This window comes from Crinia signifera, chromosome 5 (assembly GCF_055691185.1).
Source record: "Crinia signifera chromosome 5, ASM5569118v1, whole genome shotgun sequence".
Taxonomy (NCBI): domain Eukaryota; kingdom Metazoa; phylum Chordata; class Amphibia; order Anura; family Myobatrachidae; genus Crinia; species Crinia signifera.
In genome coordinates, this window is record NC_139221.1 from 53,467,757 (window position 1) to 53,487,286 (window position 19,530).

The following is a 19,530-nucleotide window of genomic DNA, read 5'->3' on the forward strand; positions in this document are numbered from 1 at the left end:
CGGATGTCAGCTGCCCGTCTACTTCCTTCTAAATGTGCACGCATATGTAAGGGTGCATCTGATCACCATTCCATGTGCGTGCACATACCACATCATTCGATGGACGCTGACCATCGAATGATGTGGGTGTTCCCCTGCACGCTGCGAATCGAAGTTTATGCAGAACATCCATTCGAAGTCTTGCGAATGGTGGGCCGGCGTGCCACCACCTGACTAACCCCCAAGTTGTAGTGGATATGATAGGCAATATGTGGAGATGTGATTACACTTTGCGGGCTGCATAGTACAATATACCCGCAGAATCATAAGTCCCATGTCATCCTACCCTTGTCTTCTCTATTTTAAATTTAAATTCCAATAAATAAGCAATGTTTGTTCATCTACATACATCTATTGTCTTCCTGGATAAATGTCTTACTAATTAGACACACCTGACCTTGTTACTGATTGCTTTCTACACCTTCAATGTACCACTATATTGGTAATTAATGCACCTAAGCATAGTTTTATGCATCCAGTTCATATAAAATATAAAAAGAGCAGTTTTTCTTTAATTGCCTGTGAGAATTCTATATTCTTAAGTCATCTTAGTTTTAATCTGACACATTGGGACACACCAGTTATTGTATTAGATTTAAATGTTCAACCTTGAGTCATATTAATGCTGAAGTTGCTACAGTCATGGAAATAACACATCAGGATGACTACTTTTTTATAATTGCAAAAATTGGTTTAAATTTCTGTTATAGCATCTTTCAGCATGCAAAGGAGTCAATTTGGTCTGTCGAGTGGTCTCTAGTGGTCAGTGGTTGTGATTCATGTCATAGAGGTGAGGAGTAGTTAGCCTTTTCTATAGAGAGAGAAAGAGAGAGATAAGGACAGTGAGTATTGTTTCTATTTGTTCTCTTCACAAACCGTGTGCTTGGAAGTTATGTATATAAGGAAAGGCTCCTAGTTTAGTATATATTTACTGTGCTCTTCAGCATTCTGCCTGCAGTCTGGAAATCCTCCCGGAAATTGAACTAGGATTTGTTTCCATTATTTTGGATGTTCTCAGGGCCATCCTTAATCTCCTGTGGTCTAGTCCACAGTTATTAAGCCCACGTCAGTATTTTTGTCTGTGACATAAAACACAGCACATTATCCTGACACCGGCACTTATGAGTACATACCATCATCATTTATTTATGTTTTATTTTTTATAAAATCTATATTGTCCAGATTAATTTTATTCTTTATTGTAACCAGATGTCCAGTAAACAATTTTATAGATATAACATTTCAAGTGAAAGGTTAACGTCTCCCAATACTAGAAAATTAATTAGGGTGGAATAAGGTGATCTGAAATGAAATACAGTTTTATTTATAAACTCTTTAGTATCTGGCAGTTCAGACCGTCCATGGATTGTACATAAACTTAAGGAAATGGGACCTACACATGGGCCGACATTTACTAAATTGCTCAGAAAATGCCTGAAAACGCATGTAAATCACTGTGTGTGAAGACCGCACATCGATTTAAATGCACGGCCCCACCGGTCTGAATCCAGCAGTGATTAATAACTTGCACCCAGGTTATTAATCCGTCGGGGCCAGTGTTCTCAACAGAGAGCACTGATCCTGACACCTCACTTCGCTCTGCATTAGCGGCTCTATGGGGAGGGGGTGGGGCTACAATCACACAAATTGCATCAATTAGTACCACACCCTCCCCGAAGAGCCATGAATCACGGCATTTACAGGAGTGGGGCGGTGCTTAATAGGGCAGGGCTTAGTGACTGCAAGTCCCACCCCCTGGGCTTCTCCCGTAGAGGAGACACTTAAAGTAGGCAAGTATGGGCTAAAGTAACCTTATCCTTCATAACAATAATACTTGCACAATGTAAACTACTGTAACATCCTCAAAAAGAGTGAACTTCACTAAATGTACCAATTTAAAAAGAATAAATTGAACATTGTGTTTCTTCATTATATTTAACGATTCCCATTTGAGATTTTTATTTTACATGTGGTCAAAACTCCATATAATTTCATAATACATCTGAGGATTTTGTAGGATCTTGCCAATATCCTAGCGCAAGCATTACATTATTGTCTTACTCATCAAGAACTGCATTATTCCGTCCACCCTTTTCCTGGAACTCAAATCCGGAAGTCAGGGTGCAAGTGAGACAAAAGGTCGTAGCGGCATAAAGAATTAACTGTGTGAAAATGGATACAGTTCCTGGAACTGTAGAATGAACAACTTGTAAGAAGAATGTCCCCAAATTTAGCACTATGTTCCGAGGAAAAAGTAATGTTCAGCGATCATTTAGAATTGTATACTATAACATCCTGCTTACGGTAACACAGGAATATATACACTTCACAATATGCTCATGCACTAACTAGATTCACTACTGTTATCATACAGAGAAGACAAGAGAGTCACGTCTACACAGTAATGAAGTTCCATGCTTGTAGAATGCACAATATACCGATATCATTTACGGTATGTTCTGCATATTGAGTGTTCTGCTCCGAGAACTGGGCAGGTGGCTGATGACCGTTGATGTCAGCCACCTGCCCCCATTCCCCCCGTAAGGCAGGTACCAAGCCGCGTTGGCACAGGGACGCCCAATGTTTTTCTGAGCGCACCCAACGTTTTCTTGGGTATGCCCAGGAAATGCAGGGAGTTTGCATGTGAACACCCCCTGTCCGCCTCCATCGTGCCCCCCCCCTCCCCCGCGGCCACCACAGAGACTATGCAAGTCTCCAAAGTCACACACACACAGAAGCCCTGCACGTGCGCATATGCAAATATGCACATGCGCAGGGCTTCAACATCGGTCCTCGGCGTGTTCACAGTCAATTAAAATGAGGGCCATTGTTCAGTGTTTTTGCACCATGTCGTTAGCCCGGGAGTACTGTGAGAATCGGTGATGATATCACTCAATGACCAGGGCTCCGGCGGTCTGCTGCTGCGGTCTTTTGATTTCACAGGATGCTACTGAGATAGCAAATCTGAACACAGCAGTGGGATAAAAAGCTGGGCACTCACCATACAAAATTGTAATGTAATTCAGACAAAGAGCAGGGGTGCCGCTGAAGAAGTAATGAAATCAGCGTTGACCCGCTCCGAGAGAAGAACGAGGCAGAGAAAAGCCCTGTTTTCAGTAAAACTGGGCCTCTCTCTGCCCTATGAATAGACCCCTAAATATAAAGCCTTGAACCATATACAGTTTATGCCAAACCACATGGGGAAGCCAACTGTGAAGCATTCAGTGTCCTTTTTCTACATGAAGGACCTGACGAAGTGTACTGTCACTGGCTGGATACTGTAGACTGGACAGATGCCAGGCTCACTTGAGCAGTCATTTTAACAAGCTGCAAAAAAAACCTTATCAAAGCTTGGAGAAAGATGGGGTCTATGTACTAAACTTTGGAAAGAGATAAAGTGGACGGAGATAAAGGGTCAGCCAATCAGCTCGTAATTGTGATTTTTCAAACACAGGCGGTAAAGTGGCAGAAGATGATTAGTTAGTAGGCCTACGTTATCTCTCTCCAAGCATTCATAAATCTCCCCCTAGCTCATGTACCACAAATGGGACCACAGAATTCATTAGGCTATACTGGATCGCTTTTGAGTCAAAGCACTGTGCCTATATATGGACATTAGCCCACATTTAACCCTTCCTAGTGACAGGGAGATAAACCCTTGCTTTCCTCCGACAAAGAAAATTACATTGGTGTCATAGTAAATGGACCCCAGACAGCAGTGGCGTATCTAAACAATGCCGCACAGGTTGTGGCTCTGCCATTTTGTGCCACATCAGTTGCTGTGGTCTCCTCCGCTTTCCACCCCTCCTGACTACTCCCGGCATCGGTCAGTAGGATACCCAGCTCCTGGGATTGGTAGAGCTGGAGCTTCTGGTGCAGGTCTCCATGAGAATAGGAGCTGCCAGTGAGCGGGAGGACTGGCTCTGACGATGCTGATGAGACACGGCACTGCCGGTACACAGCACCACTTTTACTAAAGGGAAAGAAGGGTGACTTAGGGGGTTATTCTGGTTCACTCGCAAAGGCACAATCACTCTCTAATGGAAAAAAAAACATATGCACTGCAGGTGGGGCAGTTGTAACATGTGCAGAGAGAGTTAGATTCTGCTACTGCTCTCCTCCCCTCACCTCACCTTTCTGTCTCATCTTTCCTGTGTCTCTCGCCTTTTTTGCTGTATCACCCCTTTTCTCTACTCACTTTTTTCTCTCCCTTGCTGTCCCCCACCAACCTCTCTCTCTCTCACCCTCTCAATCCACTGCTCTCTCTGCTGTCTTTTTAACTTTTCCTCTGCTCTCACTCCCCCTGCTCAAAGTTCTAGTTACACCTCTGCCTGTCCCTATGAACCCTCATAATAATATCTGAATAAACCAAGCTGATCCATCAGATATTAGAAAACAACACAGTTAACCCCACTGTTACCCAGCTTTCAATATCATCATTGCCTAAAAGTTATTTTGTATGACATGACTCCTTGATCCAATTGTAAGTAGATGTAACAATGAAAAGCGATGAAGACTAGGATATAATTATTTCTTCAGATGATGAGTTTGGAAATGTAATAGTATAATTAACAAGTTGTCTGGTAAGGGAACTTAACAACATAATTAGAGTGTGCTTCTGTGAGCACTGATTGAGGAATAGAAGAGGGGGATATATTTAGCAGTTAGTGCGGCATAAGGGTGTGAATTTTATTAACACTGAGGTGTAATTGTCAGCTGTCTCATATGTTGAGGAGGGGGGGGGGGGTATTCAAACACTCTCCTGCCAATGTTTGCACAGTGCAGTCAGGATGACTGCGCTTTCTGGGTCAACAATGTCTGAAACTTTTTTTTTTTCCTGAACTGTGTAACAGAAAAAAATGGTGTGAGGCGTTCCACATGCAGTTTTACTGAGGTGAGTTAAACTCTTAACTTTTCCTGTGGGAATAATATACACTGTGTTTACATTAAATGTGCGCAATGTTGTGGGAGATGTATATGAAGTGACTTATGGGCTCCTTCGTGTGAAGCCTTAACATCTTTACATTCTGCTGAGTTTATTATATTTTATTGAGCATCAAAGCAGCTTTGGTTTGTAACGTGACCAAAATATCCCGGGATGGCTTTTACACGGAGAGCAAAGGCAGCTAAGAGTTCTGTATGAATGTCTGTTCAGGCCCGGAGCAGTTCTCTGGCAGTTAATCAGGAATATATGGTAGAGAATGTTGGTTTCTCTGGCTTCTTCCTTTTTAGAAGTATTTGTATGTAATAGAATTTTGAAGAAGTGTTTGATGTTGACCCAACATTATGATTACCCTGCTCTTAAATCTGCTTGTGTGATGTGAAATAAATAATTGGCAAGCTAGATTCAAAGAAGGACATTTATCAAAAAGTATAGCACACTGTTCATTGGCTTGATACCATAACGCTGCTAAACTGTCCCGGTGACTTTCATCAATGTTTCTCGCGCCTTGTCCGCACTGACTTTTCTTTTCAGTTGTTTTAAAAAATGATGTGTGATGAATCAATTTTTTAAAAACATCTTGACACTGAAGTGTTGCCAGCTGGCCCCTTTAAAAACAGCTTTGTCCTGTGCTAAGCTTACCAGTTCATCTCATCCACCAGAGGGGACCAGTGGTTTATATTTAATGAGTGTACAGTGACAGCAGCTGCATCACTGCACAAATCACCGGGAAAATGTCGCGGCTGACATTTTCCCAGAGACCTGGGCATGCACAGTACACTCAGCACCAGAGTCTACAGTACTTGCTCTTGCCACCAGCTAGACAGGATGGAGACTCCACAGGGCCCTCTCCTCACTTAATATTCTCCTGGGGTGAACAAAATATAAACATGCAACTGGGCATAGTTCATATACATAGGCCCTCGCCTCTGCTTTCCCTCTGCATCTTCTTGTTGAGAGGAAACTTTTAAAGCAGAACCAATTTGAAACACTTATACACTAACCAATTTGAAACACTGTATTTAGGCCCTTACTTATCTATATTCTTTCTCCTTCAACTCCATCTTCATCTGTGTTGTCTCTATACATTGTGGTCAGGGCTTAAAGTGGTCATGGAGAGGTGGTGGAACACATTGCCCTCTGCCACCTAACTGCCCCCTCCCCTCAATAGGCAGACACAGGGCCAGTGGTAGATTTTTTGACACCCCCCTTCCCCCCCTGCAAACTATATTACTTTTCTGTTAGAATTACTGTGCAGAGCCAAGGTGGAGGTTGAGCTAGTTCCTCCTCACCATTAAAGGTCCACACCCTTGCCCCCACTTTAACCCCTGATTGTGGTGCTAAATAAATGATTCAGATACAACTTGGTTGTATCATTGTACCAGATTTTCATTTACAGTATAGCAACTTTCATGTACAAAGCCAATTGATTGTAATTGTTACTATGTTATCGGTCTGAATCATTATAATCTGCTCCACTCACTTTTATTTTCTATTTTCTCTATCCCTCCCCAAATGTACAGGTATGTTCAACATTCTGAATAAATGATTATCTTTTTTAAAGTAAATACAGTAAAGATGTACTGGATAAGTCAACAGATCTATTGCTTAAGCTTAGTTCAGAGTAGTAGTTTAATGTTTGGTTTTTGATTTGGTGTTTAGTCATAGTTACATTATGAATTGCTGCCATCTGTGCATGAATATGTTTATGCACAAGGCTAAAAGAGGAGGCTGCCTATACAAGAGTCCAGCTAAGCTTCCTGGCAATGTTAGATTATGGACCATAATATATAATTCTTTTGAAGACCTTATGTAAGCAACTATTTGTTATAGCTTGGGGGTGGTCCAAGATAAAAGGCTTGGAAATCACCAATTTTGAGTATTTGAAATGTCGAATATATAAAACGTAATTTTAGCTACATTTTTTGCTCTTGATTTTAAGGGTTCTAGATCAAATAAGGCCACCTTGTCACTCCGATGTTGCCAGCTTGCCCAACAAAAACATCATGGTTCTGTGGGCCCCATTCACTTCTGATAGCAAGGCTGCAGTTTTTGCAGATGGACAAAACCATGTAACATGTACAGAGGTAGTTAGATTTGGGTGAGTTATTTTGTTTCTGTGCAAGGCAAATACTGACTGCTTTATTATTACACTTACAATTTAGATTTCAGTTTGAACACACCTCACCCAAATCTAAATCTCTCTGCACATGTTAGATTTGCTTCACCTGCAGTGCAGTCCCTGTTTTCTGCCCCCTGTCACTCCAGTCTTCCATGTCACCTATTTGTTCGGGTGGCTCAGCATGGAGGAAAGATTCAATGGTGGTAAAGGGACACAATTCTCACAAATGGGGCAGATGGGGTGGCTGCAGCTTCATCTCCATTCATGTAGGAATAGCCCTTTAAGGCCAATATTAGCAGAAATAAAAAAATGCTCAATAGTTAAAGTAATTAACAGCAAGATGTCCAATATAAGCAGTAGTACATAATAAGATGCACATTGGTAATACTAATTAGTAATACCAATCCCCAGCTTCATAACAATTAGTAGCCGTGGTATCTAATATTTAGTTGCTACTAAAGGTTGTGTGCCCAGAAGTTGTGGTAATGACCTGTAAAATATTCAAAAACTTTTTTTAGCTTGGCAGCGGGAGATAGAGGTGTAATAAAGCCATGCTTTAATATAACTACTTAAAAACTTGTCATCTCCTGGCACTTAGAGGGCCCTGAGCCACCACAAATATCCAGAGACTGAGATGAATTTACAGTTGTTACAGTCTCTATTTATATTCAATATTACATTTTATGTGTTTTTTCTAATGCTGATTTTTGCACTTTTTTGCCAAGAAATTACTCTGTACTCTTTGAGGGTATTAGTACTGCTGGACGTCACAGCAGTGTCTTACAGCCTACATTAACATTTAACAAGCAAGGAAAAATGGGGCAGATGTATTAAGCCTTAACAAGAGATAAATGCATGGGTGATAAAGAGAGATAAACGTCCAGCCAATCACCTGCTAACTGCCATGTTACAGCCTGTGTTTGAAAAAAGTCAGTAAGGAGCTGATTGGCTGAACGTTTATCTCTCTTTATCTCACTTGCATTTATCTCTTGTTAAGGCTTAATACATCTGCCCCATTGTTATTTATTTACTGTGTACCTCTATGGCAGGGGTGGGGAACCTTTTTTGTGTCAAAGGCCGTTTGTATGGGGAAACAATCCTTCGGGTGGCCATATGTAAAAATGTCTCTTACAAATTGTCCTGCTGCAGCCATCTCACGCTCCAGTGGCTGCCGCTGAATAGGACTGACAGTCTCCGGCTGCTGATTAAGAGAAATCTCGCGAGAACTACTGACCTCTTGCGAGAATTTCCCTGTGCTTGACTCCCGGCAAAGCCACTGGGTGGGTGGGTGGGCGGGCCTATCAGAGCAGCTACAGGGGCCCGCATATGGCCCCTTGGCCTGAGGTTCCCCACCCCTGCTCTATGGGTTGCAATGAAATATGAACGAAGATAAAGGCTGCAGAGTGCAGCAGTTTCAAAGACACTCAGTGCACATTGGGCCTTACTGAGCTCAGTACAAATTTGTTCAGAAAATGGGCAAAACCATGTGCACAACCATTTTCTGCACGGACCTCACGCTGTGTTAGGTATGCCTCTGCACATGCGCAAACACCAACCATTGGTTGTCCGTATCAGAATAAGGGCCATAGTTTTGTCCATTTGAGAAGGAATTTGCCTTTGCGAGTGAACCAGAATAAGGGCCATAATGCCCTCAGAAGTGTCGCTTACACATATAATTCCTCCTAAAGTGCAGCTTACCTACATACTCATTGCCTAGGGTAACATGCTCATTGCAGGGTTAACACGCCCATTGCCAAGGGGTTACATGCTTGTTGCCAAGGGGGTTGAAAGGTTTGGATTACATGTTTTCACCATCTTAATTTACCAAAACTGAGTTACAGCATGGAATCTGATGCTTAAGCAACTATGTATGTAAATACAGATTTTTTCATTTAATGTATTCTAGATGTATGAAAAAAATCTGTATTGTAAAGCAGAGGAGATCATCGATGGGTGAAACCATTGATGGTTCCCATGCAGATAGTTTCACACTATCAAATTTACCCATCAATGGTACCATGGTACCATCGCTGGCAACCATCGATGGGAAACCCACCGACGGTCATCCCAACAGGAAGTGTTTGTTATACAGGAATTGTAGCTATTGTTCAACCTGACTGCAGCTAGTAAAGATAAACTTGTGGAACCAAGGGGCACTTTTGAGGCCCCTCAAAAAATGCGTATCCAGTCGATGGATCGACTGTGTCTAGATCGACCACGTTTTGGTCGACCACGCTTAGTCAAACCCATCTAGCTAAATGCTTAAATATAGACCACGTCTAGTTCAAGAACAATAAAAGTTAGATGCAATCGTTAGGTCGACGAGAACGTGTTCGATAGTCACAACGTCAACACAAGTTTTTCATGTTTTTTTTGGTCGACTTGGTTCATACTTGACTATCCAAATGGACAAAGAGAGTATAATAGCGTGCCGAGCGTAGCGAACCACTGTGCCCAAAGCATGGCGAGCGTAGCAAGCCATGCATGGGGACACTGCGCACTTATACAGTGTCCACGTTGACCTATGGCGACATAGCCACCAAATGTCGACCATGTGACTGTCGATCATGCTCCTGTCTAACTGTCGTTAATGACGAGCTAGACTCAGTCAACTATTTCAAGACATCTAACTAGACGGGTTAGACTAAGTGTGGGCATCCATAACATGGTCGATCTAGACACCGTCGATCCACTTTACCATAACCAAAAATGTTATGTTGCCCAAGTCTGAGTAACGGTGAAGTGTAATAGTGGTACACATGGTGTGATTTTGCTTGATTGGGATCGGATCTAATGGTACACAAAATGCATTCAATACTGTAGTACAGATCTGTACTATATAGTCTTGCCTGAAAAGCCTATTTTTCTATTCAATTTACACTACATGGGAGAGCGCATTGGGATCGAATCAAATCGAAATGTAGAAAAATGATTCGATGCCCATTCGGTTCTTTATTCGATTTTGCTTCTATAAGAAAAAAATAGTGTATATATCACCGTGCTTACCCTCTATAAGCCATTGTGTAGTAGATAGTAAGAGCTCAAATTTTACTCTATTATAATAAGGTACAGGTTGAGAATCCTATATCCGGGCTTCCCGTATCCAAATTATTCCCCAAAACGTGTTTTTTTGGAATAATTAGTAAAAAAAAAATGTTACCCCCCCCAACCCTTTTTTTATACTTACCAAGTCCCCCGGCATCCACGGCAGGCCTTCAGCATCCTCTCCGTCGTCTCCAGCGGTCCCAGGAGAGCATTGCGCGAGTGTGTGCGTGCGCCGGTGGAACTCGCGCAATGCACTCCTGGGACCGCTGGAGATGCCGGAGACGGTGCTGGAGGCCTGCCATGGATGCAGAGGGACCATCGGGGCACCACCAGGGGACAAGTAAGTATGCTTTAAAAAAAATATTCCAAAACCCGGAAAAGTCCCTTATCCGGAATGCTCGTGGCCCGAGCATTTCAGATAAGGGATACTCAACCTGTACCAGGAGAACATGAATAAATACATTTTACTCAAACACCAAACTACTGTAGCTCGCGTATGTTTGTGAGCATAAAGTATGTCTATATGTACGCATTATTTCTATGTACAACGTGCATTATATTCCCCCCTTTTTTAAAACTATTGCCCTTAGTTAAGATAGGATTGGAATGTGAATGAGCAGTGCTCCCATGTATCTAGAACTGCTTGTCTTGTACCTAGACACATACAATACCTCGCCGCAGCTCTCTCCAGGATTAGATGAAGCGGTGGGAGGCTCATTGATGTGGCCAAGCAGTTTGAGAGGATTATCTTGTTTTTAATGAGTGAAACCTGGCTTTTATGTGTGAGTGAAACCTTACAGTATTATAGCAGTCTTCTTATAGCCCTCCGTTAATTCTGTGGTTCTCACCATTAAGCTGAGTTGTGCTAATATTTACATTGAGACCCTTGTGAGGGCTCAAACACAAAGGAACTGAATAACAATGATACTTGCTGCAGTTTGCCCTGCGCTTATGTTATGTGCTGTTATCTGGAATGGAGCAGCTCTTAGTACTTGATAGAGGAACACTGATTTATCCAGTGAATGCTGCCAACAATAGTTCAGTATAGCGTAACTATAAATTTTGCTCCTTCACAGCCAAAAGAATTCTGGCACCCCAGGGGCAAACGCAGGATTTTCAGAAGGGGGTTTCCGGAGATGGACACTTAGGTGACCCAGTATATGCCGGGTCAGTTAAAGTATTATAGATAGACCAAATGTATATAAATAATAATAATAATAATAATATATTATGATAGGGGGTATTATATCAATCGCTCAGCAAGTAGGGCCTGGATCAGTAATTTCCACTAATTACCCCTTTACTGCACAGATGGTGGGAGATTGGGTGGGAGAAGTGGGCTTTGGGCTGAATGAAGGGGCCCTGATACATAACTTCCAGGGTGGTAGAGGATGTTTAATATGCAGAGGAGGGGTGTATAATGGAGTGGGCTTATTATTCATAATTTTCTGGTGGGAGGACAGCTTGCTTGCCTGCAGATATCTCCAGTTCCCAGAAAAAGATTTTTTAGATTTTAATTGGAATTAAAAACTAGTTAATCCCACCTACCAAATGGTATTATGGACTAGGGGATCAGAGTTCAGGAGGCAGAGCAATCCGCCAATGAGTATATAAAACTAAATTCCAGGCGTGTGGAGCTGGAGCAGTAACCAGCTGCTGGAAGGCTGATATCTCTGGTTCTAGGAATAGTAGATACAAGCTACTAGTATCCCTCAAAGGGGGAGAGTCCCAGCTTTTGGAATATACCCTCAGAAAAACTTTAAGTCAGACAGAACCTGAAATATCTGACTGGGAAGAGCAATTAACAGGCTTGGATGGGGACCACTGCTTTGAAGTCAGATATCTCCAGTTCCCAAAGGCCGTTTTTTAAAATTCTTGTACCCATGGAAAGAGGGGACACTCAGCTTTCAGCCTAGGGTCCTTAGACTCCTGGGGGGGGGTTTCTGGGTACTCAGAAACCCCCCCTGCGTGCGCTACTGCACCCTGCCCACCCCCCCTACATTATTTTTTCAACCTACATGCTCATTGCCAGGGCTAACATGCTCATTGTTCATTGCTAGGTGTTACTTCATTTTACCAGGGGGTTACATTCTCATTGCTAGGGGGTTACATGCTCATTGCCTGTGGATACTTGCTCATTGCCAGAGGTTACATATGCTTGTTGCCAGAGAATACATATGCACATTGCCAGGGAGTGACATGCTCCCTGTCAGGGGTTACATATGCTCTTTGGCAGGGGGTGATATCCTCATTGAGAGGGGTTACATGCTCATTGCCAGTGGGTTACATGCTCGGTGCCAGGGTTACTAGCTCATTGCCAGTGGGTTATATACTCATTGACAGGGTTACTAGCTCATTGCTAGGAGATCCAGTGCTCCCGGAATCCCATCTATTGCTGTACGCGCAGTGCTACCCTGACATATGATAGAGGTTTCTAGCACCTGTATCCTAAAAGGTGGAAAAGATTTGTAGAAGGCCATTTTTGCAGATACCAGGTGGCCTGCATGGAATCTGCAACATTCACTGCGACAGCTCCCTCCCCACTGCTGCTTGACCTGCAGATGACATAATGAGAGCTTGGGGGGGACTGTTTAACACATTTGCAAAGTATTTAGCCTACACTTTTTAATAACAAACTATAATGGGTGCGCTGGCTTTAGGGCATACCTCCCAACATGACCCATTCCAGGACAATATGCTCTGTTCCTGGACTTCCTTGCCAGCGGCAGTTACAGAGGTGGAACAGTAGCATGGTTCAAAATTCAAATAGGGGAACCACACCAACTGCCACCACAAACACTATCAAAAACAACAGTCCTGGGCTCACATGCACATGCAGGAACATGGTAGTCACCACCACTTTTGCAGGTTCTGTGATCCGACCCCCTGTAGTGTCCCACCTACTTCTCCTCTCTCGGTAGAATTAATGTAGGCAAATATGGTAAGCCTATACCATACCTCCCAACTGTCTGGATTACAGCGGGACAGACTGCTATTTAAAGACTGGTGGGAGAGCAGTTGGAAGGAGCTGGAGATCAGAGCAGCCAGTGATCACTGAAGAGGTGCTGTGCACAAGCAGGGAGCAGAGGGCTGCCCAGTTGCTAGGAGAGCTGGGCACTCCCCCACATTTTATAAAAATGAGAGTCGTTTCGCTAGTCCATGCCCCCTCTAAACGAGGCCATGCCCACCTGCCTCCCTTTGGTGCGGCAGGTCCCGACTTGCCAATTACAAAAGTTGGGAGATATGCTACACATATGTCATCAGCATTAAGGCCATGAAACTCACCAGGCACCTGTAGCTCTTGCGTGGGCTGGTTTAGGTCCCTCTATAAGAAAACATCAATTGGGAATGTTTAGATAAACATTCAACAAAAATATTTTTTGTTTAGTCTTCTGGTGTGATTACTATCAATGTTACGTCATTGGTAGTGAACAATAAAGTTAATCTTTATAAAAATATATTAAGAAAACCTAAGTTTTAATGCGCTTCTTGACATTTTGATTACTTAATTAAAACTAATTGAATAAATTAAGGGAGACACCTTATATTTATTTTTATTTTTTTCATTTGTCATCTAAATTCTAAGCCAGCCTGTATAACAGTGATGGATACTTGTCACTTAATTAGTTCTGCTTGCTTGTCTGATTCCGGTTAATGTTGCATGCCTAAACACTGCTTTGCTGAATGTTCCAGGTGCCAAACTGCTGAGCTTATAATGAACCCTGGCCAGCCAGTTTCTTTCTTAAAGCAGGAGAGGTAGTGTATATAATAACAATTCTCCACGCTCCATATACACATATAAAGCGTGTTAGCTGAAGAGTCAGGAATGATATACCGGATGCAGGATTACAACTATTGTATTTATTTTTTTCAATGTGGAAGAATTATCTTCTACGGACTGACTCTAACAAGAACATTAACAAACCACCATGTCCAAGATTTTCCTGTCACATCAGAGTATGAATCTTCTTGAGTGACAAACACCAAAGTATCTCGGGAGGGAAATGACGGGTTTGTATAGACAGCAGAGAGAGACTTGGGATCATCTGGGGCTCAGTAGATTATGAATAGAGCAGAGTTTCTGCCAATGTTGATTGATGAGAAGCAGCTCTGGAACGTAGAGCTTCATACAGTGCTAAATCTGATCATCGATGCTGTCAGTCATTGCGAGGCTCATCGCTTTTCAACACAGGCATAGAATTAAATTGCCAGATTTTTTCCCCCCTTCTCTGAGTCGTTCAAACGTAATAGCGATCCTCTATAATTATAGTTGCTTATTTCCTTATTTAAGCATTTCTTCATTTATTTCTAACATAAGGGCTTAATTGAAAAATAATTAACAAAAAAAACTTTGTGCGTTCCGATTGTCATCCTTGAGGATTTGTTTGAGGTAAGGATTATTTATCCCAAACACCATAGAACAGGAATTCCCAACCTCAGTCCTCAATTCACAATAAGGGGTAAATGGAAAGTGGTGACGTGTTACGTATAACAACCAATAAGATTCTATAATTTCTCTATTGCAGCCTAGAAAACCGTAGACAGGGGGCCACATGTACTAAGCTTTAAAAGCGATAACATGGAGAGTGAAAAACCACCAGCCAATCAGCTCCGAACTGCCTGGTTACAGGCTGTGTTTGAAAAATGACAGGTGGGAGATGATTGGCTGGAGGTGTATCACTCCCCACGTTATCACTTTTTGCAGTTTACTACATCTCACCCAGAATCTGATTGGTTGCTATGGGCAACATCTCCTCTTTTCATTTTTAGGAGCTTTAGTAAATAGGATCAATGAATCAAGTCCTTTTAGTCGTAAATGGGCGCTAATTCGACAATTAAGTGGCCATATCGGCCAATGTAGATTCGTTTTTTCCAAGAGCCGAATCTGCATCGGCGATTCCTGGCCGAATACTGCTGGGATTGAATAGGTCCTGGCCTGTATTTCCGACTATTGGAAATATCATCCAGATTTGAATACCCCCCTTAGCAGTCCAGTTTTTAGTGATATACATGCTTGAACACAGGTGACTTAATTAGTACCTCAGTTATTTTGATTTAACCTTCTGTGCTGAAGCCTGGACATCACTAAAGTCAATGTCCCATTACAATTTGTACTGTTTAGATGCATATGTTAAATTTGTCATGGTTTGCCTGCTATTAAGGAACCCTCCAGGGCTTGACCTGGGCTGCAGTCAGAGTCACACCCTAATGTGCACACTGAGCAGCCGTCTTATTGCAGCTGTATCTCTTGCACCTAGCATGCAGTAGGTGCAGTGGAGGAGCACAGGCCTACCTGGTTTCCTGTGCCAGCCCTACCCTGAACATGTGACATCACAGGAAGGGGCGGGGCCACCGGCAGGAGATATTATAGAGCTGCCCAGATGCTTCAGATGACTCTACACACTAGAGGATACATGCCTGAAGCATCCCTGAATATTCTGGGCTCCCCTTGTAATGCTGCTGAACACACGTGTATGGGCGCTCAGTCATACTGCCTATGTGCATGTAATGAAGGTTATACAACTGGCATGTAGGATCTAATGCTTGTGGCATGTGAAGGAGACTTTGGCTTTAGGCTTCCAGCTGGCACTGTAGCACAATGTACATAAAGTAATGGTTCCATCAGTAGTTTACATTGGCACAGCCATCTGGCAGTCACCTTTAGTGCAGTACATCGGGACAGGTGATAGCTAACAAGCATGGAATAAATTAGGCCTTCATTTTATCATTAGATTCCTCAGCTGTCACCTGCAAGCCCCCCCCCCCCCCCCTCCTCTCCCCCATCCCTAGTCCAGGTATCTCGGCCACAGCCTCATCAGCCTATTGGTTAATCAGGCACCTGTGATGACACCTTCTCTAGAGTTCTCTGAAGGGGTGTGGTATAGGGTTCCGACAGTCGGGATCCCGACAGTCATTAGCCCGACGTCGGGATCCTGACTGCCCGGACTCAGACAGCATGGTGAGCGCAACAAAGCCCCTTGCGGGCGAGCTGCGCTCGCCCAAAGCCATTCCCCCTCTATGGGGGTCGTGAACCCCCACGATGGAAAATAGCGGGTGGCCGTCGGGCTCCTGTCTGTCAGCATTTTGAAAGTCGGTAAATGATTGTCGGGATCCCGACTGTCGGGACCGCGTCCGGCACCCCTCTGAAGATCCGTCATTAGACTTCTGTTTGTAGGTGGAGCACTGAATTTTGTTAATTTGTGTGCAAATTAGAATCCGGATACAAGTTTTCTCTCATTTCTCTTATACAGGAAAATCATATAAAATGTTCATACTGTGTATGAAACAATATATTCTACTTGTGGATGTTGTGTTTCCATGGTTTGCATTTTGTTGTTGTTTTCTCCTCTCTCCCCTTTGCCTCTAGCTAATCATTGTAGATAATTATTTACCGTCCCGGTCTGGTGCAGATCGTTTATGCGTTATGTTAATGCATGTAAATGAATGCTGGTATTAATAGGCACATTAAAGCATGAAATGACCGTCTAATAATTTATTTTGCAGTCACGGGATTGCCTACAAATAGCAGAAGTGACACTGGACCCATCTGTGAGCGGGGGAGGCACCGACAGACCAACAATGAAGTGTTACTGTTTCGCACTCGTTTTATTATTACTGGATATGGAACTGCCTACGAGTTATTGTTCGACACTAAAAGCGCCCAGGTTTAGAGGACGTATACCACCGGACAGGAAGAACATTAGACCGAACATTATTCTTGTCCTCACAGATGATCAGGATGTGGAGCTAGGTGAGCAGTGTACATTTATACATTTGGAGAAGTGTGAGCACCACGTCCATTCATGCACACTGTATTCCCTGACACATATCACATTTATGAAAAGGGTACATGTTGAATGAATTATTTTAATCACCAGTGTGTACGGGCACTTTAGTGTTTTGTATACTGTTTTAGTTTTCTTTCTAGTGTAGTTATATAGTGTTTTTTCTACAGTTATGTGTTGTATAGTCCCCCAAAAAATCTAATGATATGGACGAAAATACTTTTACTCCCAGTGAAAAAAAATATCAAAATATATTTGTTAACATGTGTAAATGTGATAATACATCGTACATTCCTACTGTATTTGTATTTCCTATTATTGTCCGTGGAGAGGTCTGATAGTTGAGTATATCAACCCTTTGAGTACTAAGCGAGTTTGTTCAAATAAAAAAAAAATTGCCAAGCGAACCATTTTATTAAGCCTTTGAGTGCCTTTGAGCGATCCTTAAAATATCGGTTAAAAACGCCAGTGCCGCTCACAACTACTGTTTTTTTTTGGGACACAATATTTAACTAAACTTCAATATATTGACTGGGCTGCATTTGTATTTATTTCTACTACAAGAACAACCTATGTGAGCGATCCTGGCATTTTTAGCAGATATTTTGAGGATCGTTCACAGCGAAGTTGGCACTGAAAGGGTTAAGTATACAATACACTGACCAACAAGATAGCAAACATTCATCATGTCAAAATAATACATAAGATCCACACTGTGCGTTTATAATACAGTCTGATGGTTTCTATTTTGTTGTTGCTGTTGAATCTATATATCTGTATATTGTGTTTATCCGTATACAATAAACCTTTTGTGTATCTGTACTGTATATCGTGCATGCTGAAATTCCATCATGCATTTGCAATTTCCACCATGATATATGGTTCCCAATAATCTGCACAATGTTTAAAGTTTCTGTTATTTGTAGTATTCACCCATCCTATCATTGAATAGATACAGTTCATAGGATACATAGGATACCGTACAGATAACAGGCTGTGTTTGGCAGTTAGGAGCTGATTGGATGGTACTTTCAAACTCTCTGCAAATAAATACCCCCTAGGCAAGGCTTTATCACGATAGAGATTGATGACTTTAATTTAAGAGGTAGTGCCATTCCTGCCAAAGATCCCCAGATTTTAAAATGTTGACACTTTATTCAATGCTCCTGATATAACCAAATAACTACTTCTTTATTATCCACTGAAAATAACAAGCTTGAGGGCGAAATTCAATTGTTTGATCGCCAGCAGCACCCTTTAAGTTATGTGGATTTTTCACAGGTTGTCTTTTTGCATATATGCTAAATTATAACGTTTGTAGAACCTATTTTGTACCATCGTTAAAAATACATCAGGGTCTTTTCCACAATTAAAAATAAGCCATTGCAGTCCCCTTGTTCTAGAGATCCTCAGCCCTTGTTGCATGCCGTCATTACATTATTTTACAATGCGCACAAACCATAAGGCCCATGAGAGCTGACAATTGTCCTTCCCTGTTGTGCTACTTTTGCTACCTACTGTAGATTCTGTAAAACAGATACAGGTAGCTATCTTTACTAATTATATTAAACTGGGAGCAACAGGACTTTGCTAACAACTCAGTGTTCCAAATTTCCATCCAGAAAAATAGAGAATGTCCATGTATAAATGGGAAACAGTACTGTGAGGCCACTGGTAGGACAATTGAAGACGCTAAAGGGAACCCATATGTGCGTTTCCTATTTCTGCCCTATGTAGACACTTTTTGGAAAATAGAATTGTGCTAAGGTAAAGTTATTTATTCTGGTGGATGGGGGGGGGGGGCGATTTTGCATGTAAATGACTTAAACATTAGCAAAGAATATTATTTATTTCAGGTTCGTTGCAGGTGATGAACAAGACCAGGAAAATCATGGAGGAAGGAGGTGCTCATTTTATCAATGCCTTTGTGACCACTCCTATGTGTTGTCCCTCCCGCTCATCAATGCTAACGGGGAAATATGTCCACAACCACAACATTTACACCAACAACGAAAACTGCTCCTCTCCGTCTTGGCAAGCCATGCATGAACCGCGCACCTTTGCTGTATATCTGAATAATACAGGATATAGGACAGGTCAGAGGCATTTCTCCATATACTATTCATTTTAGTTTGTAAGAATGAAAATATGTACTTTGTTTGACTGCAATTTGCATCCAGTCAATGGAACTTGCCTCCCCATCTGATGGGGACAATGCCGCCCTAAAATTGAGACTTTTTCATAAAAATTGGCATAGATGGGAGCTATATTATGGTATGATGGCCTTTCATTTGTCAGTCATTTTGTCTACAAATTCCTGCATGTAATTGTTATTACCAAATAATGGGTTATATAATCATTTGGTATCTGGTTGTTAGATCTTCTCTATAGACATTCAACAGGTCAAGCCCAAATGGCCAACATGCAAAAGATTGAGAGTGAAATGGTTGACAGGGTCAAAAGGTCATCAGGTGAAAGGTAGTGTTTGAAGTCGATAGGTGTACTTTCACTTTGATCTGTGACAGTTTTTAGCCCACAAACTCTCCACCCCACTCTCAATCCCTATTTTTGCCTACCTCCAATATCTGTCTTCACAG

The 19,530-nt window shown here is 42.2% G+C and overlaps 1 protein-coding gene across 4 annotated transcripts in view; it reads left to right on the forward strand.

Moving 5' to 3' along the window:
* Nucleotides 1-19,530, forward strand: part of SULF1 (sulfatase 1) — a 111,923-nt gene that overhangs the window by 33,743 nt on the left and 58,650 nt on the right. For 3 of the 4 annotated variants that reach the window (XM_083187223.1, XM_083187226.1, XM_083187224.1), the window contains exons 2-3: nt 16,653-16,899; nt 18,790-19,029. In XM_083187223.1, coding sequence (XP_083043349.1) covers nt 16,728-16,899; nt 18,790-19,029 — 412 coding nt within the window. In that variant the 5' untranslated portion in view covers nt 16,653-16,727. Of the gene's footprint in view, nt 1-16,652; nt 16,900-18,789; nt 19,030-19,530 lie in introns of those variants that run through there. The other variant, XM_083187225.1, reaches the window with a different exon arrangement.